The 19,154-nt window shown below is 40.7% G+C and overlaps 1 protein-coding gene across 2 annotated transcripts in view; it reads left to right on the forward strand.

Annotated features, from left to right (window-relative positions):
• CHIC1 (cysteine rich hydrophobic domain 1) overlaps positions 1–19,154 on the forward strand; it is a 122,843-nt gene that overhangs the window by 96,864 nt on the left and 6,825 nt on the right. Inside the window, exons 4-5 of one of the 2 annotated variants that reach the window (XM_033201124.1) lie at positions 18,179–18,235; positions 18,508–18,567. In XM_033201124.1, coding sequence (XP_033057015.1) covers positions 18,179–18,235; positions 18,508–18,567 — 117 coding nt within the window. The remainder of the gene's footprint in view (positions 1–18,178; positions 18,236–18,507; positions 18,568–19,154) is intronic. The other variant, XM_033201125.1, reaches the window with a different exon arrangement.

Below are 19,154 nucleotides of genomic sequence, written 5' to 3' on the forward strand. Positions count from 1 at the left end.
CTGCTTAGTTCCTTGTCTCTAAGCTCTTTCTTATTTGTCTGCCTTCTTGGCGCCTACTAGAGTTCATTAAAAGTTCAACTAGAGATACTGTCGTTGACTACTAGAGTTCATTAAAAGTGCAACTAGCTAGAGATACTGTCCTTGAGCCTTATCTATTCTTAGCATATTGTTTTCAATGGCCCCTGCAACTGTGTTTCAGTGTCTTAATTTTACAACTAGTCTCACCTTTGGAACTTTAGCTGGTCTATTTTTATGTATTGACTTGTAATGTCTTGCCCTAGCCTTCTACATGTCTGTTGCCTCCCTGCAATGTTTATGAGGAGTGCCTTCTGCAGTCCTATTCATTTATTTCTGCTTTTGCTGCCTGCGCTTTTACCAAGAAGTTACTACCCAGACCAGTGTCATGGAGATTTTACCCTATGTTTTCTTCTAGTAGTTTTATATTTTCAGGTCCTGCATTTAAGTCTTTAATCCATTTTGAGCTGATTTTTATGTGTGGTATGAGGTAAGGTTCCAGTTTTATTCCCCTGCATGTGGATATTCTGTTGTTTCAATATCATTTATTTATTTTTTTTTTATTTATTTTTTTTTTTTTTTGAGGCGGAGTCTCGCTCTGTTGCCCGACTGGAGTGCAGTGGCCGGATCTCAGCTCACTGCAAGCTCCGCCTCCCGGTTTACGCCATTCTCCTGCCTCAGCCTCCCGAGTAGCTGGGACTACAGGCGCCCGCCATCTCGCCCGGCTAGTTTTTTTGTGTTTTTAGTAGAGACGGGGTTTCACCGTGTTAGCCAGGATGGTCTCGATCTTCTGACCTCGTGATCCGCCCGTCTCGGCCTCCCAAAGTGCTGGGATTACAGGCTTGAGCCACCACGCCCGGCCTCAATATCATTTATTAAAGAGACTGTCCTTTCTCTATTGTGTGTTCTTAGCAACTTTGTCAAACCAATTAACCATGGTTTGACCATGAATAAACATAAGTCTATTTCTGGGCACTCTATCCTGTTCTATTGTCCAATGTGTCTGTATTTATGCTGTTACCATGCAGTTTTGATTTTTATAGCTTTGTAATATATTTTGAAATCAGATAGTGTGAGACCTCCAGCTTTGTTCTTTTTTCTCAAGACTGTTTTGGCTATTTGCAATCTTTTGTGGTTCCAAATGAATTTTAGAAAATGCTTTTTCTATTTTTGTGAAATATAACTTTGGAATTTTCATAGGGATTGCCTTGAATCTGTAGGTTGCTTTAGGTAGTATGGACATTTTAACAACATTCTTTCAATACACAAACACAAAATATCCTTCCATCTGTGTGTTCTTCCATTTATATTATCATTGTTTTTGTAGTTTTCAGGATACAGATCTTTCACATCTTTAGTGAACTTTAATCCTGAGTAAATTTTTGTGATGCTATTGTAAATGGTATTGCTTTCGTAATTTCTTTCTTAGTTTGTAGTATATAGAAACACAACTGAAACTCGTATGTTGATTTTGTATCTTGTAAATTTACTGAATTTGTTTATCAACTCTAACAGTTTTTTGGTGGAATCTGTCAGGTTTTCTATTTACAGGATAAGATCATAAGCCAACAGAGACAATTTCATTTCTATCTTTTTGACTTTATTGCCTTGTATTTTTTTGTTGTAATCCCATTTGTCTATTTTTACTTTCAAAGTTTTATCCATAAAATCTTTAACCAGACCAATGCCTTGAAGCATTTCTCCAACTTTTCTTATAGTAGTTTCATAGTTTCAGGTCTTACATTTAAGTCTAAAATACATTTCTATTTGATTTTGTATATGGTGAGAGATAAGAGTCTAGTTTCATTCTTCTGCATATGGATATCCAGTTTTCCCAGTACCATTTATTGAAGAGGATACACTTTACCCATGGTATATCTTTGGTGCCTTCATTGAAAGTCAGTTGATTGAAGGGAGTGAGCATGCTACCCAGCTAAGGAAACCATGCTTTTTCTACAGAACTGTGTAACCCACGAATTGGAAGATCCCACTTATAAGCCCATGCCATTGGGGACTAGGGTTCCAACATCAGAGCCGTGCAGATTCTCAGCAGCATCTCAGCTAGAATCTGATTAAATTTCCAGTTAGAACTTAACTAGAGTTAAGTTCTAGGGAGTTTCTAGAACTCCCCTGCTGAGTTCCTGGAGAGACGGGCGACCAGCACCACAGCTGTGGCTGCCTGTTAAGCTGATTGAGCTCCTTGCGGGAGAGGCAACCGCCAGCACTGGAACTGATAGCTGCCTAAAGCACTAAGCTCTATGGGCAGGGGAAGGGTGGGAGCCATCTCTGTAGCTTGAGGCCACAAGTTTCCCCTGCTGGAGCCAGGGAGGCTGGATGACTTAGTCCCAAGAGATGTCCCCTAAAGCCTAACACACTGGCTGTGTGTCAGACTGTGGCCAGAGTACCTCTTCAGGCCTGATGCTGACCAATCCCTCCTCACTGGGTGGGACCTCCCTGCAGGAACTCCACCAACTTCATCCATGGGCTCAGGGACAGAACTCTGTTTTCTATTCCTAAAAATTTTTTGTATCTATTATAAATGGGATTTTTAGAAATTTCTTTTTCAGATTGTTTATTGTTGGCATATAGATATGTTACTGACATTCATGTGTTGATTTTGTATCCTGCAACTTTACTGAATTTGAAAGATTGGTGACATCTTTAGGCTTTCCTAATTATATATGATCATGTCATCTGCAAATAGGACAATTTGAGTTCTTTCTCTTTGTTGCTTTATATTTCTTCCTTTTGCCTTATTGCTGTGGGTAAAACTTCTAGTAAAATCTTGGTCAAAATAGTGAAAGTGTACATCCTGGTTTTGTTCCAGATCTTTAAAGGAAACACTTTCCTTTAGTTTAGTAGGAATGGTACCAGCTCTTCTTTGTACCTCTGCTAGAATTCAGCTGTGAATCCTGGTCCTGGGTTGGTTTTTTGTTTGTTTGTTTGTTTTTTGTTTTTTGTTTTTTGGTTGGTAGGTTATTTATTACTGCCACAATTTCAGAACTCATTATTGGTCTATTCAGGGATTTACTTTCTTCCTGGTTCAGTCCTGGGAGGGTGTCTGTGCCCAGGAAAATATCCATTTCTTCTTTATTTTCTGGTTTGTGTGTATAGAGGTATTTATTTATAGTATTCTCTGATGGTTGGTTGTATTTCTGTGTGGTCAGCGGTGTTATTTTCCTTATCTTCTGATTGTGTTTACTTGATAATCTTCTCTCTTTTCTTCTTTATAGTCTAGGTAGCACTCTGTTTTATTATTTAAAAAAAAAATCCAGCTTCTGGATTTGTTTTTTGAAGGTTTTCTTGTGTGTGTGTGTCTCTATTTCTTTCAGTTCTACTCTGATCTTGCATATTTCTTATCTGCTACTAATTTGGCATATGTTTGTTCTTGGTTCTCTAGTTATTTTTGTTGTGATGTTAGATTGCTAACTTGAGGTCTTTCTAGCATTTTGATGTGTCATTTAGTGCTATAAATTTCCCTCTTAACACTGCTTTAGCTGCATCCCAGAGGTTCTGGTACATTATATCTTTGTTCTCATTTGTTTAAAGAACTTCTTGATTTCTGTCTGCCAGGTCTGACTGGCAGACCCTGGCCAAGCAATGGATGAAAAAATTTATGCAGACACAGGTTTTTTGCCTGGCCAAGTGGCTAGGGGACCAGGCCACCCACAGATACTGAGGAGGGTGCCATAAAGAGTCCCAGCAGCTGCAGCCCTGATAAGCCAGTGCTGCAGGGATTTATCTAGTGTAGATTTAATGACAAAGACTTTGAGTCAACACACTTGTGGGTAATTAACATGGTCACCTCCCTGGAGAGAGCACTGCTGCACGCAAATGATTAAAGTCCAGGTTCCAAGGCCTAAGTAAACTAACTTATCTAGATCAATTCTCTCAGGCTCCAGATAAGAGAATTTGGTTGCCTTCAGTCAAATTATCTTTCAAAGGTTTAACGTCCCGGCCTTCCAATAAGATTTGTGTTTTTCCTATAATTTCTCCCACCACCCTGATGATGTCCTATATCTTCCCCTTTTCTTTCTTTCTTTTTTTTTTTTTTTTTTTTTTTTTTTTTTTTTTGCATCAGGTTTTGTTGATTGAAGTGTGCAGATGTGTGCAGCAACAGGTTTGTCCGGCACAGCAGTTATAACTCATATTCCAGCTTTGCATCCTACAATTTTCAAGTAACATAAGACAAACATGAGTATAATTAGCAACATTCCTTTCAAATCAAGGAGTGACCCCCAGGAGTAGGGGTCTATCCAGGAGAGATGTTCTTGCACGCCCTTCCATTTGACTGTTTTTTGAGTGTATAGATCTATGGCATTGGCATTTAGGGGTTCTAGAATTTTAGTTTTAAGTTGCTTTACATCTGCTGTTAAATTACCATGAAAGGTTCCCTAGAGGTGTTGTTTCACCTCATCTCAACTATGTATTGATTGATTCCAAGGTAGAGAGGTGACACAGATGTGCTTAAGCTCCCAGTCACAGTTTAATTGCTGTTGGAATGCCAGTGTATCTTGTCGCTCCCCCACATATTTCAAGGCACATATTTCGAGGGCTTTCAGACGTTCAAGAATCTTTTGATCTATATATACCCTGCTGTAAGAGACATTCATTAGACACATTCCTGGCCAAATTATTTACAAAAGTAGCTGTTTGTAGTGATTCAGTAATAGATACTACAGCAACACTAGCAATTGCTAGGATGACTATGGCAGAGACTATAAAGGCTATAAGTGTAACTATGAATCTTTTGTGTCTGACCTGGGACAGGGTACTTTCTAAGGTGATAAGAGCAGCGGAACCTTGCCAATCGTGTGTCAAATTGACTGGTAGGAATGCCTTAGATTGTCTCCTTAATACCATGACACTTGTAATTTAAATTAGGTATATTGTAATTAGTGATACAAGAGGCGAACTAAGCCTGTCCCTGCACTCAGGTCACAAACGTGGAGTTTTGGGATGTAATGGAAATATTGGTTCCCATAAGGAAAACATGTGGATGGATAGTGCAAATCAGGTACTGATCAGTGTGATTATGAAAAATGGTCATAGTGTATTGTGACTGGAATTATGATATGTCCATGCCAGGTTTTAAGGGAGGTGCTAAGATGTCCCAGGCACCATAAAGTGTCTTGGGGTGGCATGGACTCTAGTTGGGATCTGGGATACCCCATCCCCCTATTGGCCCAAATTATAGGGGAGCACGCCATGGCTACGAAACTGTCAGTGATGCCATGGTAGATGGGGACATCAGTATGATCACCCTGAAGGGCTGTGGGAGCTCCAGTTAAAGACGTTATAATTGCCTAACTGGAGGCTACGGGCTTGTGCCCCGTGATAGACCTCCCAGCCAAGTGGAATCCATTACTTTCTTGGCTTTGCTCTTTAGCACAGGGAGGAATGCTGGGGAAAGTGGCATTGGTGGCATTGCCCAGTTTGAGGCTACCTACAACTAAGACTGTAAAGGTATTTCCTTTGCCATGATATAGCCATAATTGTGTTTGGGCAGGTACACCGTAAGGGTTAGAACTTTTATAACTTACACACAGTAGGAGGATAGTGGAGTGATATGTAGTGTTACCTGGCACCTTAGTCCAATGTGTGCCATTAATGAGGGACCCCACTGGGGTAGATCTATTCCTCCTAGCCAAGCAGTTACATTATTAGAGGCTGGGAAGTGGGTGTCTGCCCAGGTGATGGAGCAGAAGAAAGGTGGATGCAAGATATGAGCCCAATAGAGTGTAGCAGGTACAGGTTGCAGACAAAGCAAGAGCATAAAAAGGATTAATACCCTATGCGAGTTGCAGTGTACAACAGAGAGCATAGCAAGGAACAAATTATCTGGAGTAAATGGTGTCTTGTGTCCAGAGCAGGATTCGCTCAGCCTCCAGCGTTGTCTTCTTCAGCATCCCCCAGGTAATGTCCAGGGCTTGTGTCGTCCAAGGAAGCTGCATCGTCTAGGGCTGCAGGTCCTGCATGGTCATTTTCTTCATTTCTGGTACTGGGTTGGGTCCTAGCCACGCCATGGTATGGTTTGATGCATCATACTGGAATCCAAAGAGGACCTGAGGGGGTGTGAACACAAGCATATCCTCTTCCTCACATTAACAAATTATTTGGACCACACCATACATTACTGTTAACATCTTTCCATAAAACTGTGGGTTTTATGTCTTGAGAAGTTTTAGCAAAGTGCTTTTCTACAGCTGATTGAAATTCATCATTTAAATTTAAGAAATTAAGGGTAAATAAGGCTTGTGCTAGCGGTGTTGCAGGGTCCTTACTCACATTCCCCCTTTTTTGTTTTTTGAGCATATTTTTAAGGGTGGCATGGGTACGTTCTACTATGGCCTGTCCTTGGGGTTATACAGGATGCTTGTGGAATGTTGGATGTTCCATGTGTGACAAAATTATTGAAATTGTAAGCTGGCATAAGCCATACCATTCTCAGTTTTAATTTTTGTGGGCTGCCCCATAAAGGCAAAAGTTAAAAGAAGATGTTTAATGACATGTCAAGTGGACTCTCCAGAAAAGGCATGAGTGCTAATTAAGTGAGAATTGGTATCAACAGATACATGTACATATCTTAGTTTCCAATTCAGGGATGTGTGTAACATCTGTTTGCCATAACTGATTAGGTTCTAGTCCTCTAGGGTTAACACCTGTTGAAGGAGGGGACATGCCTGTGAGCTAGCAATCTGAGCATTGCAGGATAATTTATTTAGCAAGTCTCTGGGTAAGTTGAAATTGTTAAGTTTCTCCAATTTTGATGGAAAAGTTGATGCAATTGGGTGGCTTGATCAAACAGTAATGTCATAACTTGTAGGTCTGCTTGATCATTGCCATAAGCCAATGGGCTAGGCAGTGAGCTGTGGGCTCGAATATGTGTGATAAAAGCAGGATGTGTACATTAATCTAGCAGTTGCTGAAGTTGAAGAAAAGGTGCACACAGTGTGGGCTCCAGAGTGGACTTCATGAGGGCTGTTTCAAGGTTCTGCAGTAAATAAACAGAATAAGCAGAGTCACTAACAATATTGATGGGCTGAGCAGAAAAAGTTTCCAGGGCTCCCACTTCAGCTGTCTGAGTGCTAGTAAATCCAGAATGAGTGAGGGAATTATGTGGTCTCCACCAAACAGCCATTTTTCTATGTTTACCAGAGCCATGTAAACAGTGTTAAAGCGTTAGGTATGGGGGAGTGAAATATTTTGGTAGGCAAAACCACAGAAGTATGAGATAAGAACTGAAGTAGTTTATCAGCAGGAAGGGCATTCTCTATATGGCCTGTGTAATCAGAAAGTGCTATTTGCAGGTCTAAAGATAAGGGCAATACTGCTTCTTATTGCTTCTAATTGCTTTTTACTTAAAGGAATTCTGATGACATCAGGGTCATAACCTAGCAACTGATTGCATCATCTGCCACCTGAATAGATGACTTTACTAACTAGTTGGATATAGGGAGAGGGTGATTTAGTCCTGGTATGTGAGCAAAAAACCCATTCTAGAAAGCTCAGCCCTAGGGGCATCTGTCCTGTTAACCCTGTTGGGGAATGTTTAGTGGGAAAAACAAACAACTGAACTGAGTATTGTGGATCTTATGTGATCTAGTTGCCTCTGAGAAATAACTTGCTCTATTTCTTCTATTTCCCTTTTTGCTGCAGGAGTTAAATACCTTGGAGAGTCTAGGGCAGCATCACCCTTTAAGATAGAAAACAGGTTTTGTAACTTACCAGTAGTTTTGCCCAAGGTGGGGTGAAGTCAGTTAATATCGCCTAGTAATTTCTGATTATCATTTAAGATGTGCAAGTTGCCAGTATTTAATTTAACCTTTTGAGTTCTTACTGACCAGGAAGTTAGTATGTACCTGAGATATTTCCAAGGAGAGAACATTTATACTTTTTCAGGTGCTATGATTAAACCTCTTAACTGTGCATTCTTTATGACAGAGGCATATAAACTTAAAAGTACTGGTTCATTGGGGCTGCTAGTAGAATATCATCCATAAAATGAATAATTGTGCAATTAGGAAATTATTTTCTATTGGGGAGCAAAGCTTGATTTACATCATACTGACACATGGTAGGACTGTTCAGCATTCCTTGAGGAAGCACTTTCCGATGAAATTGGTGAGCTAGCCTTTCATTATTGATAGCTGGTATTGTAAACGCAAATTTTTCTCTGTCCTGTTCTGGAAGGGGAATAGTATAGCAACAGTCTTTCAAGCCAATAACAACTATAGGCCAATCTTGAGGAATCACCATGGGGGAAAGGAGACCCTGTTGAAGGGGTCCCATAGGTTGCAAATTAGCATTGATAACCCACAGGTCATGCAAAAGTCTCCATTTACCAGACTTTTGGGAAATGACGAAAATGGGCGAATTCCAAGGGCTGTTTGATTGTTCTATATGGCTGGCTTTTAATTGCTCAACTAATTCATGGGCTCTTTGTAATTTCTCTCCCTTTAAAAGCCACTGTTCTACCCAAATTGGATCTGAGAGAGCCATGTCGGGTAGGGGAGGGATAATACAGTGGCCATTATTAGAAAGGGGTCTGCAGAGTGACTCCCGCATTGGGCTAATAGGTCCTGTTCCCCAAAGATTAACAGGATGGGCATGATTAGGGGTTGTATAACTGCCTTTCTTCCCTCTGAATTGCAACATGTGAGGGGGCACATGCTCTGCTTGGCAGTGTGTGCTTCCCCAACACTGACAATTTTTTGTTTCTGAGTGACCCAAGGCCAAGTTTCTGTTCAGTTTTGATAACTGATTATTGAAACGCCCACCCCTGTGTCCAATAAGCCAGTAAAATTTTTGTTTCCAAATTTTAAGGTAATCATGGGTCTCTGATCAGTGATTAATTGGTTCAAATATACTCCTGTGGCTCCCGTGCTTCCAAACTTCCCTTTCCCCTTTCTTTTCCCTGGGCGTTGGGGACCCAGTACAGTAAGAGTATTAACTGAGCTATCTTTAATCCAGGGGGAAGAATATGCAGACCTTTACATTCCATCATAACTAATATCTCACCTTGATAATCACTACCCTGGTGAGCACATTAATTCCTTTACGGGATAGGTGTGATCGCCCTAGGACTAATCCCACAGTTCCCAGAGGCAGTGGGCCCGAGATCCCGGTTGCAACCCTTTTAAGGTCGTCTTCTTTTAGCCCTAATTCTTTGGGGCAGAGTAAGTCCAGTCTTGTGCTCTCAGTGGTGGCAGCTCTGAGAGAGAGGACTGTGGGCTTTTCATCTGACAGAGGAAAGCCACTGGCATTGCCCCAATTTGGAGCAGAGCCTGGGGCCAGTCCCTCATGAAGTTTCCTGCCTGATTACTTATGGGGTTGCTGTTTTTATCAATTTGGACCTGCATTGATTTGCCCAATGTTTCCCCTTTTTATATCAGGGGCATATAGAAGGGAGTTCTTTTCCTGAGTTAACTTTAGTCTCTGTTATTGGGGCATTCCCGCTTCATATGACCTGGCTCTCCACATAGAAAACAATTTGGGTTTCTCTCCTTTTTCACTTTAGGAGGCCTTAATGCCATAGCCAATATTTTGGCTTTGTGTGTTTCAGTCCCCACCAGTTGACATGCTCGTATAAGTTCCCCAACTGTGGCTGCCTGTCCTCTGATTGCCTGCATTGCTTGCTGGCAGTCGATGTTAGCATTTTCATAAACCAATTGCAATAATAATATATCAGTGGCCTGGGCATGACTAATTCATCTCTTAATTGCCTGGGTTAACCAAATGATAAATTCAACAAATGGCTCCTGTGGCCCTTGTCGAGCATTTACAAAAAAATGCCTGTTGAACTCCACTTTTGGGAATTCAGTCCCAAGCCCTGAGATCACACAAAGACACTTGTGTGTAGACCAGGGGATCACAATTTAGTTGTTGTTGTTCATCGGCATGGGGACCCCTCCCCTGGAGCATAGCAGTGGTTGTGTCTTGCCCGGCCACTTGATTTTGTTGGCTTGTTGTTCGCACAATTCATCATATTCTGCCCTACAGAGGAGGTATTGACTGGGCTCCCAAGTTGTTTTAGCTAGCACTGACTAGTCCCATGGGCTCATACAGAAGTTGTCTGCCATCACCTCAATTATTCCTTTCGTAAATGGTCTAGCGACTCTGCTTGCTTTAATGCTTTTTTTAAATCTTTTTATAAATGTTAAAACAAATGGGTTCATTTACCTTTTTGCCTTGTCAATTTTGTATTAACAGGCAGGCCAACAGCTCCCCTTCTAATGCCACTTGCCTATGACAGGGTCCCGTAGCTGTAGTGTATCCCTTGTCTTTTTTCCAATTTATTGGAGGAGGGGGCTCAGGCAAAACTCCCATTTCCTCTTTGTTATTTTTGCCCAGAAACGGCAAGGCTGAGGGAGATGGAGGTGGAAAGGTAGGTGACGGTTCCTCTTCCCTCCCCCTTTTAGGCTCTTCTGTGTATAGCGGGACCAAAGCAGCCCTTACTAAAGCCCATACCATTAGAGATGTGACTGGGACCCATTGCCCTTGTGCATGATGTTCTTGAAGATTTCTCTTCACTTGTTCCAAGAGCTCTACATCTAGCGTACCTTCTTCTGGGAACCATGGGTTATGGGAAACAACAGTTTGCATTAGGTCCCTTAATTGAGCCTGCGAAACTGAGGCTCCACTAGCTTTAAGCAGCTGTTTCAATACTTTTATATACTGTTGCTGTTGAGCTGATAACTGTTGTCCCATGATGAAACCCTAGCCTGAACAATTTCCTCAAACTTGCAAATCCCAAGCAGGCACCAATGACTTACTGACTGTGCAGTCACTTCACCTTTGTTTTCAGCGGTTCCATTGCGATCCATTGCAGTTATTTCTCACATAGGGCAACAGCTGCTGGGTCTGACCGGCAGACCCTGGCAGAGTGACAGATGAAAAAATGTATGCAGACACAGGTTTTTTGCCTTGCTGCATGGCTAGGGGACTGGAGTGCCCACCAAGGAGGGCACCATAAAGAGTCCCAGCAGCCACGGTCCTGACAAGCCAGTGCTGCAGGCATTTATTTAGTACAGATTTAATGACACAGGCTTTGAGTCAACACACTTGTGGGTAATTAACATGGCCGCCCCCCTGGAGAGAGCAGTCCTGCACACAGATGATTAAAGACCAGGTTCTGAGGCCTAAGTAAACTAACTTATCTAGATCAATTCCTTTACACTTCCTTTTTTTCTACGTTTTACTCTCAGGCTCCGCATAAGAGAATTTGGCTGCCTTCAGCCAAATTATCTTTCAAAGCTTTTGTAAAACCTTCCGGCCTTCCAAGAAGGTTTGTGTTTTTCCTATAATTTCTCCCACCCCCATGACCAATCTCCTACATCTGCCTTAATTTCATTATGTACCCAAGAGTCATTTAGGAGCACATTGTTCAGTTTCGATGCAGTTGTTTGGTTGTATTGGGGAGTTTATTACATATTAACTGACACAATCACAAGGTCCCACAGTCTGCAAGCTGAGGAGGAAGGAGAGAGAGTCTGAGTCCCAAAACAGAAGAACTTGGAGTCCAAGTTCAAGGGTAGGAAGCATCCAGCATGGGAGAAAGATGTAGGCTGGGAGGCTAGGCCAGTCTCTCCTTTTCACATTTTTCTGCCTGCTTTATATTTATTGGCAGGTGATTAGATTGTGCCCACCAGATTAAGGGTGGATCTGCCTTCCCCAGCCCACTGACTCAAATGTTAACTTCTTTTGGCAACACCATCACAGACACACCCAGGATCAATACTTTGTATCCTTCAGTCCAACCAAGTTGACACTCAGTAATAACCATCACAGTGGTTTTGAGTGAATTTCTTAATCTTGTGTTCTAATTTGATTGTCCTGTGCTCTGGAAGACTATTATGATTTCTGTTCTTTTGCATTTGCTGAGGAGTGTTTTACTTCCAATTATGCGATCAATTTTAGAGTAAGTACCATTTGGCGATGAGAAGAATGTATATTCTGTTGTTTTGGAGTGGAAAGTTCTTAGATATCTATCAAGTCCACTTGATCCAGAGCTGAGTTTAAGTCCTGAATGTCTGTTAATCTTCTATCACAATGATCTGTGTAATATTGTCAGTGGGGTGTTAAAGTCTTTCACTGTTATTGTGTGGGAGTCTAAGCCTTTTGAAAGTCTCTGAAAACTTGCTTTATGAATCTGGGTGCTATTATATTGGTTGCATATATATTTAGGTAGTTAACTCTTCTTGTTGAATTGAACCCTTTACCATTATGCTATGCCCTCTTTTGTCTTTTTTGATCTTTGTTGGTTTAAAGTTTGGTTTTTCAGAAACTAGGATTGCAACCCCTGCTTTTTTCTGCTTTTCATTTGTTTGGTAAATTTCTTTCTTCCCTTTATTTTTAGCATATTTTTGTCTTTGCATGTAGGATGGGTCTTTTGAAGACAGCATACCAATATGTCTTTGTTCTTTATCCAACTTGTCATTCTGTGTCTTTTAATTGGGGCATTTAGCCATTTACATTTAAGGTTAGTGTTGTTATGTATGGATTTGATTTTTTTCATCATGATGCTAGCTGTTTATTTTGCAAACTTGTTTATGTGATTACTTCATTGTGTCACTGGTCTGTGTACTTAAGTATGTTTTTGTAGTGACTGATGACAGTTTTTCCTTTCCATATTTAGTGCTTCCTTCAGGAGTTCTTGCAGGGGAGGTCCAGTGGTAACAAATTCCCTCAGCATCTGCTTGTCTGAAAAGGATTTTATTTCTCTTTTGCTTATGAAGCTTAGTTTGGCCGGACATGAATTTGGGGGTTGGAAATTCTTTTCTTTAAGAATGTTGACTATTGGTCCCCAATTTCTTCTGGCTTGTAGGGTTTTTCACTGAGCGGTCTGCTTTTAGTCTCATGGGCTTCCCCTTGTATGTGACTTGGCCTTTCTCTCTGGCTACCCTTAACATTTTTTCTCTCATTTCAACCTTGGGTAATCTGATGATCATGCATTGGGGATGATCTCGTGGAATATCTTACTGGGTTTCTCTGCATTTCTTGAATTTGAATGTTGGCCTGTCTAGCTAGTTTGGGGAAGTTCTCTTGGATGATATCCTCAAGTATGTTTTCCAATTTGGTTCCATTCTCCCAGTTTCTTTCAGGTACCCAAATCAGTCATAGATTCGGTGTCTTTATGTAATTCCATATTTCTCAGAGGTTTTGTTCATTCCTTTTCATTCTTTTATCTGTATTGTCATCTTCCTGGCTTATTTCAGAAAGATAGTCTTCCAGCTCTGACATTCTTTCCTCTGTTTGGTCTACTTTGCCATTAATACTTGTGATTGTATTGTGAAGTTCTTGTAGTATATTTTTCAGGTCTAACATATCAGTTATTTTCCTCTCTAAACTGGCTATTTTGGCTGTCAGCTCCTGTATTGTTTTATCATGATTCTTAGCTTCTTTGCATTGGGTTACAACATGCTCCTTTAGCTCAGCAAAGTTCATTATTACCCACCTTGTGAAGCCTACTTCTGTCATTTCAGCTATCTCAGCCTCAGCCCAGTTCTGAGCCCTTGGTGGAGAGGTGTTGTGGTCATTTGTAGGAACAGGGGCACTCTGGATTTTTGAGTTTTTAGCATTTTTTTTGTTCTTTCTCATCTTTGTGGGCTTATCTACCTTTGATTTTGGAAGTTGCAACCTTTGGATGGAGTTTTTGTGGTTTTTTTATTGTTGTTTTCTCTTTGTTTTTCTTCTGACAGTCTGGCCTCTGTTCCATAGGGCTGCTGCAGTTTGCTGAGGGTCTTCTCTAGACCCTAGTTGCCTCAATTTTTCTCATACCTGAAGGTATCACTAGTGAAGACTGCAAAACAGAAAAGATGGCGGTCAGCCTATTCCTCTGGAAGCTCCATTCCAGGGCAGTACTGACCTTTTGCCAGCCTGAACATGCCTGTAGGAGGTGACTGGAGACCCGTTTGGTGGTCTCTCCCAGTCAGGAGGAATAAGATCAGGCACTCACTTAAAGAACCATTCTGGCTGCATTTTGGTAGAGCAGCTGTGCTGTGTTGGTTATCCCTTCAGCCCCTGATCAGTTTGGGCTTTTCATGGCCCACAGACTGGACCAACTGATAAGTTGGCAGCCTGCCTTGCCCCTCAGGCATTCCATCCCAGGGAAAGGAGGGGTGAAGGGTGGCCAGAGGTTCCAACTGGGAGGACACACCTCAGAAGGAGGAGTGGATCAGGGTCCCACTTAAAGAAGCAGTCTGGTTGTGCCTCAACAGAACAGCTGTGTCATAGTGGGGAACCACATCTGCCCCTGTGCGCTTGGACTCTCTAAAGCTAGCAGACTGGAACAGCTGAGTGACCAACCAACCCAGGTGGTGGCCCTCCTGTCTCCCGGGCACTCTATCCCAGGAAGAGATCAGAGCTCTGCCCCTAATAGGTGCCAGCAGGCATGGCTGAAAGGTCCTGCTGGGAGGTTCTGCCCAGTGAGAAGGAATGGATCAGTGCCCTGCTTCAAGAAGCAGTTTGGCTACAATCTGGGAAAGCCACTATGTTGCATTACTCAGGGGACCCTTCCTCATCTGGATTGTTTGGACTCTAAGCCCACATGGTGGAACTGCTGAGTTGTCCAACCAATCCAGGTGGTGACCCTCCTCCACCCCTGCCCATCCCCTGCCACACTATGTCTCAGAGAGAGATAAGAGCTCTATCTCTAGTAGGTGCCTGCAGGCGTGGCTGGAGGATCCGGCTGGAAGGTCCTGCCCAGTGTGGAAGAATGGATTTGGTCCCACTTAAAGAAGCAGTCTGGTGACAATCTGGCCAAGCCACTGTGCTGCATTGCTGGGGGACCCCTTTCTCCTCCAGACCATTTGGATTCTACAAAGCCCACAGGCTAGAACAGCTGAGTCGACCAAATAGCGGAGGTAGAACCTGTCCCTCTCCCTTTTTCCTGAGGCTGACTAGGATTCCAAGCCAGTGGTTATTATTTTGTGAGGTGAGGTGGAAATGGGGCCTGCAGAACATGCCTCTCGGCTCCCTGGATTCTACCCCCTTCCTAGGCGTATATGCAGACCTCCTGTCTTGCCTGAGTTGCAGACACATTCATTGGGGATCTCCGGACCAAAGTATGCAAAGCTCTTGGGTCTCTGTGCATGCCGGAGTAGCTGCTCCCCTAGACTCCATACAGCTCTGTATCGGACCCAAGGCTCTAGTGGCATGGGCTCACGAGGAGATCTCCTGACCCATGGGTTGCAAAGATCCCTGAGAGAAGCATGGTTTCCCAGGGTCACACAGTCACTCACTGCTTCCTTTGGCTGGAGGTGGGTTTCTCTTGGCTCCATGTCACTCCCAGGTGGGCCATTGCCCCACCCTGCTTTTGTTCTCTGTGTGTCGAGTTACTTCTCTAATCAGTCCCAACATGAGAACCTAGATATTTCAGTTGAAGGTGCTATATTCACTCACCCCTTTCATTCCTCTCCTTGAGAGTGGTGGACCACAGCTGCTTCTAATCGGCTATCTTGGCCCCTCTCCCTTTATTTGGCTTTTCTCTTTTTCCCTTAGTCTAGCTAATGGTTTATCTACTTTATCTTTTCAAGAACCAACTTTTTCTTTCATTTATCTTTCATATTTTTTAGTCTCTTCTTTTTTTCTGCTTTGGTCTATATTATTTTTTCCTTCTACTAATTTTAGGTTTGGTTGGTTCTTGCTTTTCTAGTTCCTTGAGGTGCATCATTATATTCTTTCTTTCAAATCTACTGTTTTGATGTAGGCATTTATTGCTATAAACTTCTTTCTTAGTATTGCTTTTGCTGTATCTTATAGGTTTTGGTATGTTGCTTTTCCTTTTTATTTGTTTTTGGAAACTTTATTTTCTCCTTAATTTCTTTATTGACCTAGTGGTCTTTCAGGAGCACATTATTTAATTTCCATGTATTGGCACAGTTTCCAAATTTCTCTTGTTATTGATTTCTGGTTTTATTCTATGATGGTCTGAGAAGATACTTGATATGATTTTGATTTTCTTCCATTTGAGACAGTTTTTTACTTAAGATGTTTTTTGTCATGGAAAATGTTCCATGTGCTGATGAGAAGAATGTGTATCCTGCAATTGTTGGATGAAATGTTTTGTAAATGTCTATTCGGTCTGTTTGGTCTATAGTGCAGTTTAAGTCTGATGTTTGTTTTTTAATGCTCTGTTCAGATGATCTGTCTAGTCTCTCCTGGCCTGGAAGGTTTCTGCTGAGAAATCTCCTGTTAGTTGATGTGAATTCCCTTATATGTGACTTGCTGCATTTCTCTTGCTGTTTTTAGAATTCTGATTCTGACTTTGACAGTTTGAGTATGATGTGCCTTGAAAACGACCTTTTCAGTTGAATCTCTTTTGGAGTCTTTGAGCTTTCTGTATTGGATGTCTATATCTCTTCCAAGACTTGGGAAGTTTTCAGTTATTGTTTCATTGAATATGTTTTTTATCCATCTCTTCTCTTCTAGAACTCCCACAAGTCAAAAATTTGTTTGCTTGATGGTGTCACAGAGGCTTTCTTTATTCTTTTTCCTTTCATCTTTTTTTCATGCCTAGGTTATTTCAAAAGACTTGTCTTCAAGTTCAGAAATTGTCTTTTGCTTGTCTATTGTTGAAGCTTTCTATTGTATTTTTAATTTCATTCATTGAATTCTTCAGTTCTAGAATTTCTGTTTTGTTCTTTTTAACAATATCTTTGTTGGGTTTCTCATCTAGATTATTATTGCTTTCCTGAGTTTTAAATCTTGTTTATTTTGTTTTCTTATATATCAATTTTCTTAAGATCATTTTTAATGCCTTTTCAGGCACTTCATAAATTAAATTTTCTTTGGAGTCTGTTGCTCGAAAATTGTTGTGTCCTTTTGGAGGTTTTTTTTTTTTGTTTTCTTTGTTGTTGTTTGTCCTTACATTGATATCCACATCTGCTGTAATTGCCACTTCATTCATTTGTGTGGAGTAGTTCCCATAGGGAAAGAGTTTTTCCTGTAGATGTATCTATAATGTTGGTTGGGTAAGGTGCTTTGGCTTTGGTTCTGCATGGGCAGCACAGTGTAGCTTCCTTTGATTACTTTGGCTGTAATCAGTTTCAGCAGTGTCTTTGAGTTCCTTAGTGGCTCAGGCTTCAGTTGATTGTGGAGGCTGTGGTAAGGCTTTTTTTGGGACAGCAATGCCAAGTAGACTGGTCCTCAAACCCCCAGATAGTGCATGTGGGCACTGGCATTGGCTTGCCCTGAGTATGTCAGTCTTCAGACAATGGGTGGGCCATGCAGGTGTAAAAAGTGGTGGCAGCAGACCCTGGGTGGGCCAGTCCTCAGGCCCTCATTCAGGGCATGCAGGTCCCAGTGGGCCAAGAAGCTTGCTCCCAGGCCAGATAGTCCCTGGGGCCCTGGGAGGAGCACATAGGTGCTGGCAGTGTGTGCAGTGAGCCAGTGGGTGGGTCTATTAGTTCTCAGGTAGGGCACACTGGTATTGGCAATGTCCATGATGAGCTAGGCAGGTGTCATCTTTTATTTTAATGTTTTGAAAAGTTTTTTTTAACATTTTGTACTCCCTACAAAATATACAGATTCTAAATAAAGCAACTCAGTCTCTCTCCCCCTCTTTGCTACATTACTGCTTCTCTGATTTATATTTTTCTAAGTATAAGTTTTTCCACTGGCTGTTTTTAACATGTTCTTTTCAGTGGAAATTCTGATATATGTTGGCTTGCTTTATTCAGCCTGTAGACCTTGACTGAATGCTATATGACAGGTATTGTGCCAGGAGCTGTGATAGGAAAACTTTCCGTGAGAAATTAGATTAGCTTGGCATTAGATGATTATTTAAAGTAATTTTATGACAGTTGTGTGAAAATTTAGATTAAATTCATAAATGAACTACTGTCTCAAGTTAGTATATTGTTTAGGTTTTCACAGTAGTCCAGTGAATGGCCTCACAACACAAAGAAATTCATACATATTTCATTTTAGAAAGCATATATAAAAATATGATTGATTGATTGATAGATAATCTTATAATAGTCATTCAAAATTTTACTCCTTTTTAGCACTTTCTGCCACTTATATTGCTTATTTCTCATTTCTAATAGAAAAACAAGGAGAAAGTAATGGGATATTACAAGTAGGTAGAAAAATATAGATGCACATAGTTTACACAGCTCTTCAGGTCATCTTGTAACAAAGTCTTGATCATTTTTCTTAGACCAGAAGATCAATTCAGAAGTTAATAGAATGGGAAAATAACAGATTATACCACAAGGTAAGAAATTTTAAGCAAATAAGTGCCCCATTCATGTATTTGCAGTATTAAATTGAAAAATAAATACAAAATGAGAATTTTTTAGGCCACAAAGGAATGGATTAGAGAACTAATACTCAATTTTTAATATATATTCTTTACAAGGTATTTTTAAGTGCTCTGTTTTGTATCCTGTACTTTTCCTGGATTGTTTTCAGTGATTTATTCAAATGTATAGGTTGTAATTAGTTTAAGTTAATATAAAAATTCTTAACAAGACTATACTTTCTTAGCTTGCTTTGCACTGGAAGTTGACTAAGAGGAAATGTGAAACTAGCAATATGATGGAGTATGTAAGTATGAGGTTGTTTTTAATTATTTTTTGATTCATTCTAAATGTACCATTTTCCTGTGTTTCTCATTTGTCAACTATTCCTTCTTTTTTCTTCTCAGCCAGAACTTTTGTCCATTGAAATATAGAGGTTTTCTTCTATCTTCTTTAGATTTGTAGCTAATCTAAAATATCTTGAAAGCTAACAATCATTTAGATCTTAGAAAAGTTTCAGTTAGTATGCTAAAATGAAAACATTGTACAACCTTAATCATTTAACATAGGCACCAACCATAGCATGTGGTGGTGGGGAAAGCTGCTGTTGAACAAAATGTTTCTAAATGTAATCTTGTCAAAACTTGCATAAAATAAGAGTTGACATCTGCATTCTGGATTCCTATTAATGGCTTTTTTTTGGCTGACATTTAACTTTTAGTGAAGAAACTGTAAGGTTCTAATTTTTGTTTTAACTGAAAGCTATACAATCTTAGTCATAAGACATAAATTCACATATAACCAATGTGATCAATTTTGCATAACTAATATTGAAAAGAATATTAAATTTATCCAAACTTCCAACATGTAGTATATATTTAATAATAAACATTC

This window comes from Trachypithecus francoisi, unplaced genomic scaffold (assembly GCF_009764315.1).
Source record: "Trachypithecus francoisi isolate TF-2019V2 unplaced genomic scaffold, Tfra_2.0 Lachesis_group6, whole genome shotgun sequence".
In the NCBI taxonomy this organism is placed as follows: domain Eukaryota; kingdom Metazoa; phylum Chordata; class Mammalia; order Primates; family Cercopithecidae; genus Trachypithecus; species Trachypithecus francoisi.